Raw genomic sequence first — 17,691 nt, forward strand, 5'->3', positions numbered from 1 at the left:
TCAAGGTGATGTCTTTGCTTTTCAACACTTGAAAGAGGTCCTTTGCAGCAGGTTTTCCCAATTGAATGCATTGTTTGATTTCTTGACTGCTGCTTCTGTGGGTGTTGATTGTGGATCCAAGTAAAATGAAATCCTTGATAACCTCAATCTTTCCCCGTTTACCGTGGTGTTGCTCATTGGTCCAGTTGTGAGGATTTTTGTTTTCTTTGTTGAGGTGTGATCCACACTGAAGGCTGTGGTCTTTGCTCTTCATCGGTAAGTGCTCCAAGTCCTCTTCACTTTCAGAGAGCAAGTTGTGTCATCTGCATAACACAGCATCATTTGTTACAAATTGCTTGTTTTTCCTGATTTTGCTGGTGGGAGCCCCTTCAAGCTGACTTCTGGGTCCCCTGACTTGCCCCATCATTCTCTGGGCACGTCCTTTACTTACTAATCAAAGATGTTACACCCACACCTTGTGTTTCCCCTGCCCAGCTCCAGGAAGAGTCGTTTCTCCAGAAAGTCCTTTTCATGGAAAGTGGTAGTTAGAAGCTAAAATCTGGGCGCTGGGTGTGCTCATTGTTAGGGGGTGTCAACTCCCCTAATCCCTCTGGGAGGCAGAGCTAGCAAGTATATCTGTGCACATGCACACACACGATACGTCTGTGTGACTTCTGTACCCATAGCTCGACGCTAAAACCATGCTAAGATGAGTGCATACAGACCCTCCCTGGCCCGTGCTGACGTGATTCCCGTCTTGCCCATGCTGGTGGCTCCGCGAGCCCTGGCTCACTTGGAGCAGTGCGTCAGGACAGACACAGCCTTGTTGGCACCATTGGTGCAGCTCCCACAGGGTGGGTGGGAGGTCTGGGTAGTTGCATCCATTTTACTTGTGTCTGTCCTGAGTGTCATGACAGGCTGCCATGCAGTCTCCGTACGGGTGTCATTTGGCTGGGGTCCCTGGGAGTGCAGGGTCACCGCGGCCCCTTCCTGGCACGTGACTTGGGGGTCGCCCCCAGGGCTGCAAGCACAACAGCTATGAAGATGCCAAGGCCTACGGGTTCAAGAACAAACTCATCATCGTCTCCGCCGAGACAGCCGGCAATGGACTCTACAATTTCATTGTGCCGCTGCGGGCCTACTACAGGTCCCGCAAGGAGCTCAACCCCATTGTACTGCTCCTGGATAACAAGTAAGGCCCCTCCCACCAACGTCAGCGCCACTGAACTCACGGCTGTCCTGGCCCAGGCCTGAGTCTGCTGGCCCCACCAGGCAGAGGGGCCATGGAGGACCACCCTGCCCACCCTGGGGTCCCTGGGCCCCCATACCTGTGGCCTCACCTCACCTGGGCCCCATCTGCCCCCACCTTCAGGAAGGCAGCAGGCAGATCCCAGGCTTCTGGCCTGGTCCTTCCTGGTGGTCAGGCTTCTCCCATTTCTCACTGGAGAGCACACCCCATCCTCTAGCTCCCAGGCTCTCCCACGTCTTCCTCCCTTATCTCATGGTTTCTCGTGCCTCTGTTTGTCTCTCCAAATGGGAGTCCCTGAGGGGCCCATGTGGCTCTCCCCTCCACCAGGAACCTGAGCAGTGCTTTACCCCTAGGGGGCCTGACCTCAGCAGGCCTGTGTTTTCCCTCTGGTAGAACGAAGTATGGCCTCACTGGCCTCTGAAGGCCCCTCGGGCCTGACACAGTGCGCTTCTGGGGATCCAGACCTGCTCTGGTGGGGTGGGGAAGGTAAGCCACAGACGGGGCCCCTCCAGGAGCTGCCATCCCCCCCAGGCCGGACCACCACTTCCTGGAGGCCATCTGCTGTTTCCCTATGGTCTACTACATGGAGGGCTCTGTGGACAAGTAAGGTGCTGAGCTGCGCCCCATGCAGGACCTGGGGGTGGGGGGAGGCCGGGCATTTCTTAGCAGAAGGAGGGCCCTCCACACCTGCCCTCCCCCTCCAAGGTCCTCCTGTGGCAGCAGAGAAGCCCAGGTAGCCCGGAGGGGATGGGAGGCCCAGTGGGGCCCAGGGGATGCACCCCAGGCACAGGCCTGCTTACCCCACACCCACCCTGGCCCAGGGGCAGTTCTGAGGGAGGCGGGGGTGTGGGGGCAGCTGGGTCCCCACCGCGCACTTGGTTCCCAGCCTGGACAGCCTGCTGCAGTGTGGTATCATCTACGCGGACAACCTGGTGGTGGTGGACAAGGAGAGCACCATGAGCGCCGAGGAGGACTACATGGCCGATGCCAAGACCATCGTCAACGTGCAGACCATGTTCCGGTGAGCGGGCGGGGAGGGGAGAGGAGGGGTGGGGAGGGGTGAGGAGGAGGGGGGTGGGGGCGGGGTGGTGGGCGGGGCATTGGAGAGGGCAGGGCGGGGCGGCAGCGGCACACCCGGCCCCACCTGATCCCCCATCCCCCGCAGGCTCTTCCCCAGCCTCAGCATCACTACCGAGCTTACCCACCCCTCCAACATGCGCTTCATGCAGTTCCGCGCCAAGGACAGCTACTCGCTGGCGCTCTCCAAGCTGGAGAAGGTGCGTGCCGCCCAACACTCAGCCAGGGTCCCTGCGCGCCTACATCTGCCTCCTGTGCCTCCAGCTCCTGCGGGGTTCAGAAGGGACTGAGAGGGCTGCAGCCGGGGAGGATGGGTACGCAGGGAGCTCCTGCAGCAGGGGGGACCCAGGGGGGCCCAGGGGCCCAGCGGTTTGGAGGCTTTTGACCGTGTAGCCTGGTGACTCCATGAAGCTGACTCCCTGACTTTCTAAAAGGGCGTTGTCTAGAGCTGGCAGGGTCTCCATGGAGGCCATGGCCGTGTGTCCTGGGACATGGTGGCCTGCCACCACAGGCAGGGACCCCACAGTACCATTGTTGCCACATCACCTCACCCCATGTTAGGCTGCCCTTGAGTGAGACCGGGGAGCTGGCAAGTTGGCCACATAGGCTCCTCGCCTGTGGCTCTTAGGGACCCCAGCCACTCGATCAGGAACAGGCTGACTCTGGCCACTTTGTGTGAGCCCTGAACTCACCAGCCGGGGCTAAAACTTTGTTGGTGAGCTGACCCCATGAGACCCCTGGGGAAGACCCAGAAAATGCCACCATCACAGCTGGGCCTGACCATCAACACCAGGCAGAAAGGACAAGCACCGGGGCGCCTTGTCACACACAGACACAGTTCATCCTATCCTGAGCCCAGATTCACATGAGAGTGGGGTCCACTGAGCCACGGACTGAGAGCCCCATCAGAACCAGAAGGCGAGTGGACGTGGCCAGGCAGCCCCGAGGATGGCCACGGGGGACATGGAGAAACTCCTGCTTTGGACCAGCAGCCTGGAAGCCTGGGCTCAGGGCCCTTCCTGCCCCCAGGACTGGGCTATGGTGTGCATCATTGCCTCCTGCCCAGCCTGGAGTCTGCCCTGCCTGCATCCACAGGCAGCCCCAGATGCCCAGAGAGTCTGCCCGCCCAGCAGCAGTGTGCTCAGCCTCCGTCCAACCTGAGAAGGGAGGGTAAACACTTGCCTAGCAGCCCTGGAGCTAGGATTCTACATCAGAGCACTTGGGCCAGGTCTGAGGAGGATTCTTGGGACCTGGAAGACGGAATCTGACCCAAGGGTGGACAGGAAGCCGGCCATGGGGTCAGGGTGAGGCTGTGGTCCTGGTAGTGGTCACGGCTTGGATAAGCCCCTGTTCTGCTCCTGGTGACCTCATGTCTCCCCTGCTCGATGAGGTAGGTCTGAAGGAGTTCAGGTCAGCAAACACGCAGCAAGCGCACTCCAGATAACTGTCTTCCAAATTTCTCGGCATAGACAAGTGAGCGCTTCTACTATTGCATCCATTTGTTGAAACATCTCAGTTGATATCCGGCAATCCCTGGAGCCCTGTTTTTCGCCAATGCCTTCAGTGCAGTCTGGACTTCTTCCTTCAATGCCATTGGTTTCTGCCTGATCGTATACTACCTCCTGAAATGGTTGAACATCGACTAATTCTTTTTGGTACAGTGACTCTGTGTATTCCTTCCATCTTCTTTTGATGCTTCCTGCGTTGTTCAATATTTTGCCTATTAAAAGGGAAAAAAGAAAAACACCGTCAAGTCGATTTTGACTCACAGCAATTTTATAGGACAGGGTAGAACTGCCCCATGTAGGGTTTCCAAGGAGTAGCTGGTAGAATTGAACCACTGACCTTTTGATTAGCAGCCAAACACTTAACCACTGCACCATCATAATCCGTCAGTATTTCAACCTGAGGCTTAAATTTTTTCTTCAGTTCTTTCAGCTTGAGAAATGTCAAGCATGTTCTTCCCTTTAGTTTTCTAACTCCAGGTCTTTGCACATTTCATTGTAATACTTTGTCATCTCTAGCCACCCTTCGAAATCTTCTGTTCAGCTCTTTTATTTCATCATTTCTTCCGTTCTGTTTAGAAGATCTACATTCAAGAACAAGTTCCAGAGTCTCTTCTGACATCCATTTTGTTTTTTTCTTTCTTTCCTGTCTGTTTGATGACCTTTTCCTTTCTTCATGTATGGTGTCCTTGATGTCATCCCACAGCTTGTCTGGTCTTTGGCCATTAGTGTTCAATGTGTCAAATCTGTTCTTGGGATGGTCTCCAAATTCAGGTGGTATTTACTCAAGGCTGCACTTTGGCTCTAATTTTCTTCAGCTTCAACTTGAACTTGCATAAGAGCAATTGACGGTCTGTTCCGCACTTGGCCCCTGGCCTTGTTCTGACTGATAACACTGAGCTTTTCCATAGTCCCTTTCCACAGATGTAGTCGATTTAATTCCTGTGTGTTCATCTAGCGAGGTCCGTGTGTATGGTCACCATTTTATGTTGTTGAGAAAGGTATGTGCAATGAAGAAGTCATTGGTCTTGCAAAATTCTGCCATGTGACCTCTGGTGTCGTTTCTGTCACCAAGGCCATATTTTCCAGCTACAGATGCTTCTTCGTTGTTTCCAACTTTTGCATTGCAATTGCCAGTAATTGTCAATGCATCTTGATTGCACATTCAATCCATTTCAGGCTGCAGAAGGTGGTAAAAATCTTTAATCTCTTTATCTTTGGCCTTAGTGGTTGGTGTGTTGTTGTTGTTGTTAGGTGCCATCGAGTTGGTTCCTACTCATACCGACCCCGTGCACAACAGAAGGAAACACTGCCCGGTCCTGTGCCATCCTTACAATCGTTGTCATGCTTGAGCTCATTGTTGCAGCCACTGTGTCAATCCGCCTCGTTCAGGGTCTTCCTCTTTCCCGCTGACCCTGTACTCTGCCAAGCATGATGTCCTTCTCCAGGGGTTGGTGTGTAAATCTGAACAATGGTCGTATTAACTGGTCTTTCTTGTAGGTATGTGGATATTATCCTATTACTGACAGCGTTGTACTTCAGGATAGATCTCAAAATGTTCTTTTTGACAATGAATGAAACACCATTCCTCTTCAATTTGTCATTTCTGGCACAGTAGGCCATGTGATTCTCTGATTCAAAATGGCCAATACTGGTCCATTTCAGCCCAGGAGATAGCAGTTGTAAACAAACACAAACCAAGAAAACCCAAACCACTTCTGTAGAGTTGATTCCCGCTCATGGCAACGTGTGTTACAGAGTAGAACTGCCCCGTTTTTCTTGACTGTTGTCTTTATGACAGCAGGTCACCGGGTCTTTCTTCCCCAACACAGCTGGCTGTGTTAGTGATCGAGCATAAACTGTGTGCACCACCCAGGGAGCTGTAAACAAACACGTTGACATAAAGAAGTGGGGGCCCTAAGGCCACGATGGGCTCAAACAGCAACGATTGTGAGGGTGGCGCAGGACCGGGCAGTGTCTCGTTCTGTTGCACATGAGGTCACTTGATGGCACCTAACAGTAGCAACAAGGGTGTCCCCTAGACGATCTGCTCTAGGATTCCCTGCAGCCCCAGATGGAAGGTCCAGGTGCACACTGCTGCCCCATCTTATCCTGCTGGTCTCCGTGCTCAACGCCTGCCGCGTTCTCCACTGGGCATTTGCAGTAGTTGTAACATGGGCCTCACCCTGAACGGCCTCGCCCACCCGGGTCCCTGGTCTCGGATTGACTCCTGCCTCTGCCTCTCCTCCCTGTCGGCTTTAGCAAGGGCTCACCGTCCCTAAGTAAAGGTGGTTGACATTATTGGTTGTTAGCATGGATTTTGCCTCTCGCCTTCCCACATGCAGCGCCAGTTTTAAATGCAAACCCACGGATGTTTAGCTCGGTGCAGAGCCGCCAAAATCTCACGATTCACATTTTGCAGCCCGGACAGCCTATGATTTTGTTCGCGCCAGAACCCAGGAAAAAGCTCAGCACAAAGCTAGCCTGGCTGTTCATATTTCACTTGTCCACAGGCACTCTCCCTTCAGCTCCCTGAGGAGTGAGGAAGGGCTAAAGGAGAAGGAGCAGTTTTCCTGCCGGCCCCCTGTTCCCTCTCCCTCTGTGCCGTCCTTTCCAGGAGGGAGGTTGGCGGCTGCAGGGAAGTGTCCTGGGCGAGAAAGGGCGCAGTGGGGCTCCGTGCTCATCCACTTCTTGGAGCCCCCTTGCCACTTCTCTGCACTTGGAGCAAGTTCTGGTTGCAAGGGACAGCGTGGCCGCTCAGCCAGTTGGCGCCCTGTGCGCTTAGCTTGTGGCACATGCTGACCTTGTACTCACTCTGAGTCCCACCGAACTCCCATGTGGTGTGGTGGGAAGATCAGTGGCCCTCAGAGATGTCCACATCCTAATCCCCAAAACCTGTGATGATGTCATTTTACGTGGCTCTCCTGGGTTGAATTGTGTCCCCCAAAACTGTGTATCAACCTGGCTAGGCCATGATTCCCAGTATCGTGAGGTTGTTGTCCTTTTTGTGATCTGATCTGATTATCCTACGTGTTGTAAATCCTAACCCGTATGACATTCATGAAGCAAGATTAGAGGCAGTTATGTTAATGAGGCAGGACTCAATCTACAGGACTCAGTTGTATCTTGAGTCTATCTCTTCTGAGATATAAAGGAGAGAAGCAAGCAGAGAAGAGAGGAACCTCAGTACCACCAAGCAAGAGGAGCCAGGAGTGCAGTGTGCCCTTTGGGCCTGGAGTCCCTGTCCTGAGAAGCTCCTAGATCAGGGGAAGATTGATGACAAGGACCTTCCCTCAGAGCCGACAGAGACAAAGCCTTCCCCTGGAGCTGGCGCCCTGAATTTGGACTTCTAGCCTCCTGAACTATGAGAGAATAAATTTCTCTTTTTTAACGCCATCCACTTGCAGTATTTCTGTTATAGCAGCACTAGATGACTAAAATAGCGGCAAAAGAGACATTACAGATGTGCTAAGATAAGGGTCTTGGCGGGGGAGGTTGTCCTGGATTATCTGGGTGCCCAGTGTCATCACAAGGGCCTCATAAGAGGGAGTCAGGAGGGGCAGAGAGAGAGTTGAGGACACTACGCTGCTGGCTTTGAAGATGGAGGAAGGGGCCACGAGCCAAAGAAAATAGGTAGCCTCTTTTTAGCTGCTGTCGAGCTGGCCCCCAACTCATGACGAGCCCACACACAACTGAACGAAGTGCTTCCTGGTCCTGCGCCATCCCCGTGATCGCTTGTAGAGCGGACCTCTGTGATACACAGGGTTTCACTGGCGACTTTGTGAAGGAGACTGCCAGGCCTTTCTTCCCTGTCCGGAAACTGCAGAAACCTGTTCAGCATCATGGCAACACCCAAGCCTTCGCTGACGGACGGGTGGCGGCTGCACATGAGGTGCGTCGCCTGGGACTCGAATCTGGGTCCCACATGGAAGGCGAGAATTCTACCACCGAACCACAGTTGTACATATGGCGGCCTCTAGAAGCTGGACAAGGTAAGGAAGCCGAGCCTTGATTTCAGCCTAGTCTTCCGACTGCCAGACCAGTAAGGTAATAAATTTGGTTTATTTTAAGCCACGAAGTTTGTGGTCATTTGTTACAGTAGCCACAAGAAACCGATACGGTGGGCCCGTGGGAATCCTGTGCCCATGGGCATCGTGGACGCCATAGGCAGACACAGCTAACAAGCATATCACACGCATGTCCTTTGCTTACGTCACGCTCCATTGTCCCATCGGGCCTCGCTCGCAAAACACAAGTCCAGGGATAAAATTATTAGGGTCACTGAGAATTTGTGGATGGCGGCAGCAGCACTTTGGTGAGCACTGTCGGCCTGGGCGGCTGCCTGGGTCACACACCAGCAGGCCGCTGATTCCTCTTCTTCGCAAATGTGGGCTGCGGCCTGAGTGTCTGTGGGGACGTGGCTGGGAGTTCAGGCCTCCCGCGCCCACCCACACACTGCACACGTGTGCACACGCGGCCCCCCCCCCCCGCCCCGCCTGCTCCACGCAGGGCTGCGGGCTGCAGCTGAGGACCTCTCTCCTGCAGAGGGAGCGCGAGAACGGCTCCAACCTGGCCTTCATGTTCCGCCTGCCCTTCGCCGCAGGCCGCGTCTTCAGCATCAGCATGTTGGACACGCTGCTCTACCAGGTGAGTCAGCACCGGGCCGAGAGGGCTGCGATGCCCGGGGCCCCAGTCTCTCATCTCCCTGGCCAACGTCCGCCCCAGTCTGAGCGATCCTGGGTCCCTGGCTGCAGGGCTGGGAGTGGGTAGTCCTGGAGCAGCAGGGGTCCTCTTCCCTGGAAGGTGCTGTCCTGAGCCCTGCTCCTGGCAGCCTTCGGGGTTCTGGTCCCCTTTGTGACGCAGTGGCACTTGGCAGAGTGCATTCCCAAAACCAGATGGGCCTCCCCGGCGCTGTCCCCAGCCGTGCTTTGCGCGGACCTGGACCAGGCGAGCCGGCAGCCTGAGTGCGAGCTGGAGGCTGTGGGCACCTGGCAGGCACATCTGCAGGAAGGAGCCAGGTGCCCCCTGCCTCACCTGCGCCCCCTCCCCCCAGTCCTTCGTGAAGGACTACATGATCACCATCACCAGGCTGCTGCTGGGCCTGGACACCACGCCGGGATCTGGCTACCTCTGTGCCGTAAGTGCCCGGGCGAATAGGTGGATGGGTGGCAGCCGAAGTTCTGAGGATGGGGTGGTGGGCAGGTGGGTGGGCAGGTGGCAGGCAAGGCCGTGTGTACAGCCAGGTGGGCGGGCAGGCGGCAGCCCAGGCTCTGTGAACAGGCAGCAGCCCAGGTTCTGCGGACCGCCAGGTGGGTGGTTGGGCAGGCGGGCGGGCAGGCGGGCCCAGCTCAGGGAGCCCACACCCCCAGATGAAGATCTCTGAGGACGACCTCTGGATCCACACCTACGGCCGCCTCTTCCAGAAGCTGTGTTCCTCCAGTGCCGAGATCCCCATCGGCATCTACAGGACCGAGTGCCACGTCTTCACCACCTCGGAGGTACGCAGTGCTCAGATGGCACTGCCCCCTGCAGCATCCTTTGCTCCCCCCACCGCCTTGTGGCTTTGGGGCTCAGTTGCCTCCCGCCTTTCCATCGGACTCGGGGGCTGGGTTAGATCCAGGCGCTGGTGTCCTTGAGCCATACTAGTCGCTGCCCCGAGTGGGGGACGGGGCTCAGGCGGCTGGGGGATGCTGCTCAGGGCGTGCTGTGCTGGCGGTGGCGGGGAGAAGGCACGGAAGGTGGGTGCCTGGGGGTGGGGCGGATATCCACCCCAGGCACCCAGATGCCTCCATCTCCTTACAGCCCCACGACTTCAGGGCCCAGGTGAGTGGCCCCCTCCCTTCATGCCTGGACCAGCTTCCTGTCCAACACAAAGCATCTCAGCTTCAGAACAGAAACTCCAGCCAGAGTCCACCCCCCACCCCACCCCTACCCCCCGGCCTGCACCCACAGGGAAGCGGGCAGGGGCTATGCTCTGGGAAACATAAGGGGCCATGACTGTCACAACTCCTGTACAGTGAGGAAACTGAGGCTTGGAGGGGTAGGGAAGCACCAGGTGCACCTCCCTTCTGGTCCGGTGGGAACACCACATCCAGCCCCCAGGCCTCTAGCTGGGCCCTCCCGCTCAGGAGGGACGTGGGAGGGGGTCCTTGGGTCCCCCAACGTATACACACACCCCCTTCCCTGCACTCTCCCTGGCCCCCCAGGCCTCAGGGAAACATGTGGGAGGAGGCTGCCACCCCCAAGCTGCAGAGGAGAAACTGAGGCCCAGAGGGGGTGGCAAAGCCAGGATGTGCCAGGGCCCAGACCCCAGCTGACTTGCAGAAACACAGGCCTGGAGAGGTTGAGGGGGCTGCCCTGGCCATCCAGTGAGTCATGAAGGGCAGGGTAGACCCAGAGGCCAGGCGGCAGGAGTCAGGTGGAAGCCAGGTGCCCCCCAGCTGGAGAACACAGCGTGTGAGCCTAGGGCCCAGGTGTCCTGGAGCCTCACCTGTCCGCCTTGGCCAGTCCCAGATCTCCGTGAACATGGAGGACTGTGAAGACACCCGGGAAGTGAAGGGGCCCTGGGCAGCACAGGCGGGCGGTGGCGGCAGTGCCCATGGCCGCCACTTGGGCGGCAGTGACCAGACAGACCCCCCGCTACTGCGGCACAAGAGCCTGCAGTGGGCGAGGAAGCTGAGCCGCAGGGGCCCCAAGCAGGCAGGCAAGGCGGCAGCGGCGGCCGAGTGGATGGGCCAGCAGCGGCTCAGCCTGTACCAGCGTTCCGAGCGTCAGGAGCTCTCCGAGCTGGTCAAGAACCGCATGAAGCACCTGGGGCTGCCCACCACTGGCTATGGTAAGGGGGCACCCTCGGGACCTGCCCACCTCGGGCTATAGTAAGGGGCACCTGCTGGACACAGCCAGGGCGAGGTGGGTCAGGCTGGAAGCCAGCCGTTGGGAGCGATGCCCTAGGGCCCACCTAGCCTGGCCCAGGCTTCCCCAGCCTCTGGCTGCCCTACTTGTCTGTCTGTCCGTTCGTCTGTCCACCCATGCTCAGAGCCAGCTCCCTCTGCACTCCCAGTGGAGATGGCACAGGACTCCCCTGAGCCCAGAGGGAAGCTCACCCACAGCTCTGGTCCTCAGTTTCCCCACCCGTAAAACTCGTTCGAGCGAGCTGGCCAAGGAGCAGCCCTTCCTGGAGGAGGAGGTTGCGGGGTGGGGTCTGGGCTCCCAAGAAGACAAGGGGCATTGCCTTGACTGGGGACGCCCCCCCGCCCTGTCCTCCCAGCAGCCAAGAGTGAGGAGGGCCTGGGGACCATGGTGATCCCCATCAGGGGGCACTTTTCCGTCCATCTGTCCACCCAGCGGGGCCCCACCTGTCATTCTTCGGCACCCACCCATCTATGAGGCTCCAGGATCACCGCCCCCACCACCGCCAAGTTCATTCTCTGTAGCTGGCCTTGACCAAGAGCAGTCCTGGGCACTTCCTGGGGAGAAGCCCCCCTCCCTCCACACATCCTTCTCTGGAGACGCTGCCTCTGTTGACACAGCCTGGTGGGCCTGGCTCCCGGCCCCCTCAGGACTCCTGCTAGGCCCTGCAGCGACGCCCCTGCCTGCCCCCTGCCCTCTGTTCCCTGGGTCAGCAGCTTCCAGGCTCTCCAAGTGGGGTCAGGAAGCTCAGGGTTCCCAGGGAGCTGCCTGGGGCCATGGGGGTCTGTGCCATGCTGTACTGTCTGCTGGTCCACACGGGGAGCACCTTTGCTGGGGGGCCCTCAGGGCCAGGAAGGGTGGTGTGAAGGAGACTCAGAGGCCAGGGTTTGGGGGACAGGGTGACCCATGGGTGCCATCCCCAGCCCCCTTTACAGGATCCAGTGTGTGGACACTTGTGGAGGGTGTTCCCTCATGCCCCAACCTTTTTGGGGGGGTTGGCTGCTGTGGCCCCAAGAGGGGGCGCCACCTCTCACCATCCCACGGCGAGCACTGCAGACCGAGGGACCTGGCCACCGCCCGGAGCTGGGCTCTGCACGGCCTTCCGTGGCCCGCAGCCCCTGCTGCCCCAGCTTCCACAGAAGGAGCCACTTCCTTCCGTGACAGCCGCTTTTCCCGAGCCGCACTGCCCTGTCCCGGCTGGATGCCCCGCGTGCTGCAGGCCGCCTCGCCACGCTGCCGCTTGCTGACCTCTCTCTCTCTCTCTCTGTCTCTGTCTGTGCTCTCGTATTCTGTAGAGGACGTAGCAAATTTAACAGCCAGCGATGTCATGAATCGGGTAAACCTGGGATACCTCCAAGGTAATTCTCGCCCTGGGAGTCGAGGCCGACTCCGGACCCGCCGAGGGGCACGCCCACCCTTTGCCACGGGCCCCAGTGCCCGGCCACCAGGCAGGTGGACAGGAGCAGAGACAAGAGGGCCCGGTTTCTAGCCAGGCCTCTCAGGTCAGGCCAGGCCAAGCTTGGCCACAGCACGTGCGCCCAGACGGCGCCGTTGCAGGGATCCTGCCCCTCCTCCTTCTCAGTTGTCGGACACCAGCCTGGCCCGAGGAGGCCATGGGACCACTGACTTCCAGCCCTGAGGTCTGGACACCCTGAGGACCCTTTGTGCTGCTTCATTGTTTGAGAAGCAAAGTCCACTGTCCAAGGGTGGCCCTGACAGGCAGCTGGTCACCCTGGCCCAGAGCCAGCCCTGAGAGGTCCCTGAGCCCACTAGCTCTTGGACAGTCCTAGACAGATGATCCCAAGCTAGGGTCTGACTGTGCAGCTGGGAGAAGCCGGGGCCAGCCCCTGCCCCAAACAGGGTGTAATGATTTGGGTTTTGCACAGCTCTGAGCATCAGGGCACCAGGCCCTCAGGGGTGCCCTGGTGGGCGGAGCTTGGTGGCCACACCAGCCATGGCTCTAGGGGGGTTCTTCTCCTGACAACCCAGAGTTCATCTGCGTGCTCAGGGCTGGCTGGCACCCCCTTTCTTCCAAGAAGGTGCCCACAGCCTCAGCCATGCCTTAAACTCCTGGAGATTCAGACAGGGTCTGGGCTCCGACCCCCAGCTTCTAGAACGCTTTGCTTTTGCGAGGGCTCAGGAGGAGCCTAGAGCCTGAACCCCAAGCCAACTCTGGGTGCAGCCTACCAGGTGCAGCCCCTCCATGCAGGGGCTGGGGAGGCATTAGCAGGGGCAGAGCCCTGGTGGGGGCAGACCAAGGTCTGGAATGGAAGCTGTGGTCCGCAGGTCCAACAGAGGCCCCTGGGCCCCATGGATCTCAGGTCTGGGGGCCAGAGCCTCGTGGGTCCAGGAGACAGTGTTGGCAGCCCTGCTGTCTCTGCTTTTCTCTGTTCTGCATCTATGCGGGGGCTCTTGGGGCTGCCTGCTGCCCTGCTGCGCGGCCAGGCTGGGGCACAAAACCCACAGCCCAGAGCCATCGCTGCTGCGGGTGGCAACTTCTGTGAGTGAGCACCTGCCCACTGCACCCCTCCCGCTGCACCCCGCTGCACCCTAGGCTCATACGCAGGGAGAGGCCTGCACCCTCGGGGACACCACACTCACTCTTGGGCACATGCTGAGTGCCGCCTGTGTGCCCTTGTGCCTGTGCTCTGTGCCCAGGGCGGGCAGACACTTCCCACCCCCTGCACCCACCATCGCGAGAGGTTCTAGGACCACGACCTAAAACAAGAGAGCCACGCCCACCCCGCAGACCCTTGGGGCGACCCCTCATCTGGGCTGCAGGGCCCACACGGCATGCCAGCCCGGCTGCACGCAGATGAGCAAGGAGCCAGTCTGGTCGGGCCACAGCTAGGGCCTGGCTTTAGGGTGCAACATGCTCCAGTCGCCCCCGGTTCTGGAGAAGGCATAGGAACTCCCATAGGTGCCCAGAGACCCCTGTATGATAGCGTCCCGCCCAGGGGCCATGGAGGGCTGGGGTCCAGAGTGCCTGGTCCACACAATGAGAAAGGGGGCAGGAGGCCCCTGGTGTGGGCGGAGAGTCGGGGCAGAGGAATTGGAGTGGTCCCCGAGGGCCCCGGGGTGAGGTGGCCACACCCTGGGGCACTTAGCAGAAGAGCCGAGGCTACCACCCAGGCCTGCGTGTGACCCTGATGACACTAACCCAGGCCAGTGCCACCTCTGTGCCTGCCCTGGGGACTTCAGGGTGGCACCGCACCACGACCCTCCCCACCCCCCAGTGCCTGACACCCCCAGGCCCATGTGGCTCCAGGCCTGGCTCCATCCAGCATCAGCTCACCCAGTCCCAGAAAATGCCCTGGTTGTCCCAGAAAGACAGGTGGAAGCCCCAGGGGACTAGGCCAGGGGGGGACGGGTGCTTCAGAGGACAAACGGGCAGAATGAGCCAGGGCTGCTGGGCACACAGGGGCTGCCCCACCCACTGGGGAAGACACACCAGAGACTCTGACTACCTGAGATTCTGGGCTCAGGGTCCCCAAGAGCTGCCTGCCTCTCCCCACCCAGCCTGCGGCCACCAGGCCATCTGCCACCTCCTGTCCTCCATCTGCTCCACACAGAAATGCTTGCTGGCCTCGGGCTGGGTGGGGTACCATGCACAGCCCCCCGCACAGCGGATAGCATGAGCAGCCCTGGGCTGGGGGGCCGCAGCTTCCAGGGAAGGGAGGGGGCACCCAGCCTAGGGTTTGAGAAAAGAGCAAAGATGGCATCAGCAGAAGGCCTGGCACTCAGGGTCTCAGGCAGGCAAAGGAGCAGGGGATGAATGTCCCCGTCCCACGACAAGAGTGACCCGCCAAGGGCGCACGACAGAGCGGGTCCCCGGGCTGGAGGTGCCCACATCGCCCCGTCAGCCTCGCCCCTGCCTCTCTGAAGGCATGGTGTGCGTACGCCGTGGTATGGCTGCGTGGCACGGCTCCTGAATCCAGCCTCACATTCTGCCTCTGAACCTGTGAGTTCAGAGAAACAGGCGGCAGCGCCAGGCCTACCAGCTGTTCCTCGTTTCGCACAGAATTTGTTTCCCTTCTCAGCGGCCGCCAGGGTCCAGCCGTCCCAGGCAGGTCACTGGAGTCCTGGAACACCTGTTCCAGTGCCTGGGTGGTCCTGTGGCACTCAGAGGCTTCAGAATCCATTCTCACCGGGCAGTGGCATCCTCAAGGCCACCTGTGAGCCGTCACACACCCTCGGGCAGGGCCTCCACTCCTGGTGGGAATGAGGCCCGCGGGTGCCCTGGGTGGTCCATGGGTTCCTTGGGCTGATGGTTGTGGGGAGCAGGTTTTAGAAACAGGGAAGTGAATCCAAAGCAGTGGGTCAGTGGGTTGAGCAAGCCAGCAGGGTGGCCTGTGCCCCGTGCCCCCCACCCCCAGGGACGGGTCAGGCCTAGAAGGGCACAGAGGGGAGGGAGGGAGGCCAGGTCAGGTGTGGATGCAGGGCCGTGTGCAGGGTCTGTGCAGGTACGCTCAGGTGTGTGCAGGTATGCTCGGGTGCCTCTGCCAGGGGCTGCTGTGTCCGAAGGATGCCCCCTGATCCTGACTGCTTGGGCTGAGGGCGGTGCCAGCGCCTGCTGCCCCTAATGACTGACGCCTGTCCATGTAGGACAGGAGCTGGGACAGGTATTTATCTGCCAGGGAGATCAGGCCCCGGCTGGGTGTGCTGGGGTGAGGGGCGCCGGCAGAATGGCCAACAAAGGCTGAGAGGTCTGCAGCTGGTCGCAGAGCCCCATGCCCCGGGCCCCCACGTCTGCAGAGCCAGGGTGGGCTGAGTCTGACTGCCCGCTGGGCCTGTCTCTTTGCAGACGAGATGAATGACCAGCAGAACACTCTGTCCTACGTCCTCATCAACCCACCGCCCGACACGAGGCTGGAGCCCAACGACATCGTGTAAGTGCGCGCTGCATCCCCATGGCGGGAGACCACAAGGCCTGCCGAGCGCCGGCCACCGGGGAGGATGGCTGGGTACCAGCCTCCAGGTCCACTTCTCCTCCTGCAGGTATCTCATCCGTTCCGACCCCCTGGCCCACGTGGCCGGCAGCTCACAGGCTCGGAAGAGCAGCTACAGCCACAAGTTGGCATCTTGCAACCCTGAGACGCGCGACGAGACGCAACTCTGAGTGACCAGCCTGCATGGAGACCTGCCACTGCACGGGGGACCAGATGCTGTGCTATGCCTGGGTCCGGAGGATGGCGGGATCATGCACAGATGCTGGGCGAAGGCCTGGCCCAGAGCAACCCCATGCCCACGGCTGCTCCAAATCCTAACAAGAAAGGAGTGCCACGGGGTGGGGGACCAACTGCCTGGGGCACCACTGCGAGCTGCCAGAAGCATTTTTAAACTTGTTTTTACAACTCTGTACAACCTATGTATCTTTGCACACATGTACCGCAACTCGTGACCCATCCTGGCTGATCAGAAAGACCCTGGGGCGAAGCCAGGAGAGTCAGGCCTGGACACTGCCCCGTCCACTCAGCTTCGTGTGGCTGTGGGTGCATCGGGAGGCACCCAACCTGGCACCAAGGAGGTCAGAGGCCAGGGCCCCCACACATACCCAGAGTGCCCATCCTGACCGGAGGAGCAGAGTCGCATTGTTTTCACCACCCGCGTCCACGATTCTTCCCTGGGGCTGTGATGGGGAGCCTGGGAAGCAGAGCCCCCCGGAGAGTTGCTGACTGGTGCCGGGCGCCCACAGTGCACCAGGCTGCTGTGGTCACTGTTCTCTACCCTCCCGGCCCCGGGTGCATTGTTGTGAGCGTGGCCCCTCAGGGCTCACCTCCCCGGGATCCAGGGGAGCCCCTGGCTTAGACTGTCCTGAACCCCTTCCAAAAGGAGGTAGAAAGCAAAGGAGGGTTTTCGAAGCCTGGCCAGGGGCCCTCACTGACCCCAGAGACAAAGGAGGAGACCATGAGGGGCCCTGGAGAAGGGCTGTGTGGGGGAGGGGCAGGCTGCAGGGAGGTGGGGGCTTAGGGGAGCCACCTCGCCTGTGGACTGACAGCCCTGACTCCCCAAAAGAAGCCAGAGACGATGTTCCCCTCCATTCCTCCATTTCTACATGAACTTTTCCGGCTGTGGCGTTCTGCGGGGCCTTGGTAGGAGGACCGTGCAAAGCCATCGTCTAGACGCCCCCTTGAAGCACAATTCTGGCGCCTGCGGCCATCTGCCACCGGGGCACCCTCTCCCCAGAGGAGGATTGGATTCTGGGGGGCTGGGGGTGATCAGGCTTGCCCGCGGCCTCTGTTACTGGTTTTATACAGTCAGTGCTGGAAACTTCTATTAAATGGATGCATTCTGTAGTCACCAGGAGAAGCCGCAGACCTCTCTGCTTGGCGCTCAGGAGCCAGGGCCCTTGGAACACCCTGGCTTGTCCGTCCCAGCCTCCCAGTTTAAGGGGTCAGAAGGGCCCTGGAGATGGGGTTTACCCTGGGGGTGGGTAGGCCGGAAAGCAGTACGGGGGTGTGGGGGTACATCAAGGAGGAAGTGGGTGTGGTCACGGACCTTCACCTCCGGCTTGGGCTACTAGGCCTGAAGGAGAAAGGGTCCCACTGGAGGCTCCCTGTCCTGCCCAGAGGACAGGGGGTTCAGGCCCAAGCGGAGGCCTAAGCTCCCCCTCCCCTTGAGCCCTCCCCACTCCCCTGCTGCTCCACCCTTCAGCTCCGCTCCCCCACCCCTATCCTGTCCTCCCCCACCATTCCCTCCCCAGCACCCCCCTGGAGGGCAAACCTGGGGGCGGGGGCTGGAAACCCCGCAGGTCTGTATATGGGCTGCGGGGGGGGGGGTGGTTACGCTGCACGGGGCCTCAGAAACTTGCGAGCTCTCAGCACCTCTCGGGTTGTTCTAGGTTCATTTGTCCCTCCCACAGGCCTGCAGGATGGTTGTGCCAGAGAAGCCCCCCAGCCTTCTGGAGAGCAAGGCCCCTCCCCACCCAGGCCCCAGTTGGCCCTCGAAGGGAGTGCTCAGGCACGCTCAGCT

The 17,691-nt window shown here is 59.6% G+C and overlaps 1 protein-coding gene across 4 annotated transcripts in view; it reads left to right on the forward strand.

The window, feature by feature from the left end:
• KCNT1 (potassium sodium-activated channel subfamily T member 1) overlaps positions 1–15,901 on the forward strand; it is a 105,915-nt gene extending 90,014 nt beyond the window's left edge. The window contains exons 21-31 of one of the 4 annotated variants that reach the window (XM_049896617.1): positions 999–1,171; positions 1,760–1,831; positions 2,115–2,249; positions 2,394–2,505; positions 8,356–8,457; positions 8,864–8,947; positions 9,180–9,308; positions 9,613–9,633; positions 10,318–10,645; positions 15,524–15,608; positions 15,718–15,901. In XM_049896617.1, the coding sequence (XP_049752574.1) occupies positions 999–1,171; positions 1,760–1,831; positions 2,115–2,249; positions 2,394–2,505; positions 8,356–8,457; positions 8,864–8,947; positions 9,180–9,308; positions 9,613–9,633; positions 10,318–10,645; positions 15,524–15,608; positions 15,718–15,838 (1,362 nt within the window). In that variant the 3' untranslated portion in view covers positions 15,839–15,901. Of the gene's footprint in view, positions 1–998; positions 1,172–1,759; positions 1,832–2,114; positions 2,250–2,393; positions 2,506–8,355; positions 8,458–8,863; positions 8,948–9,179; positions 9,309–9,539; positions 9,553–9,612; positions 9,634–10,294; positions 10,646–15,523; positions 15,609–15,717 lie in introns of all 4 variants that reach the window. The other 3 variants (XM_049896618.1, XM_049896620.1, XM_049896619.1) reach the window with 3 other exon arrangements.
• The last annotated feature ends 1,790 nt before the right edge of the window (positions 15,902–17,691 follow it).

This window comes from Elephas maximus, chromosome 9 (assembly GCF_024166365.1).
Source record: "Elephas maximus indicus isolate mEleMax1 chromosome 9, mEleMax1 primary haplotype, whole genome shotgun sequence".
Taxonomy (NCBI): domain Eukaryota; kingdom Metazoa; phylum Chordata; class Mammalia; order Proboscidea; family Elephantidae; genus Elephas; species Elephas maximus.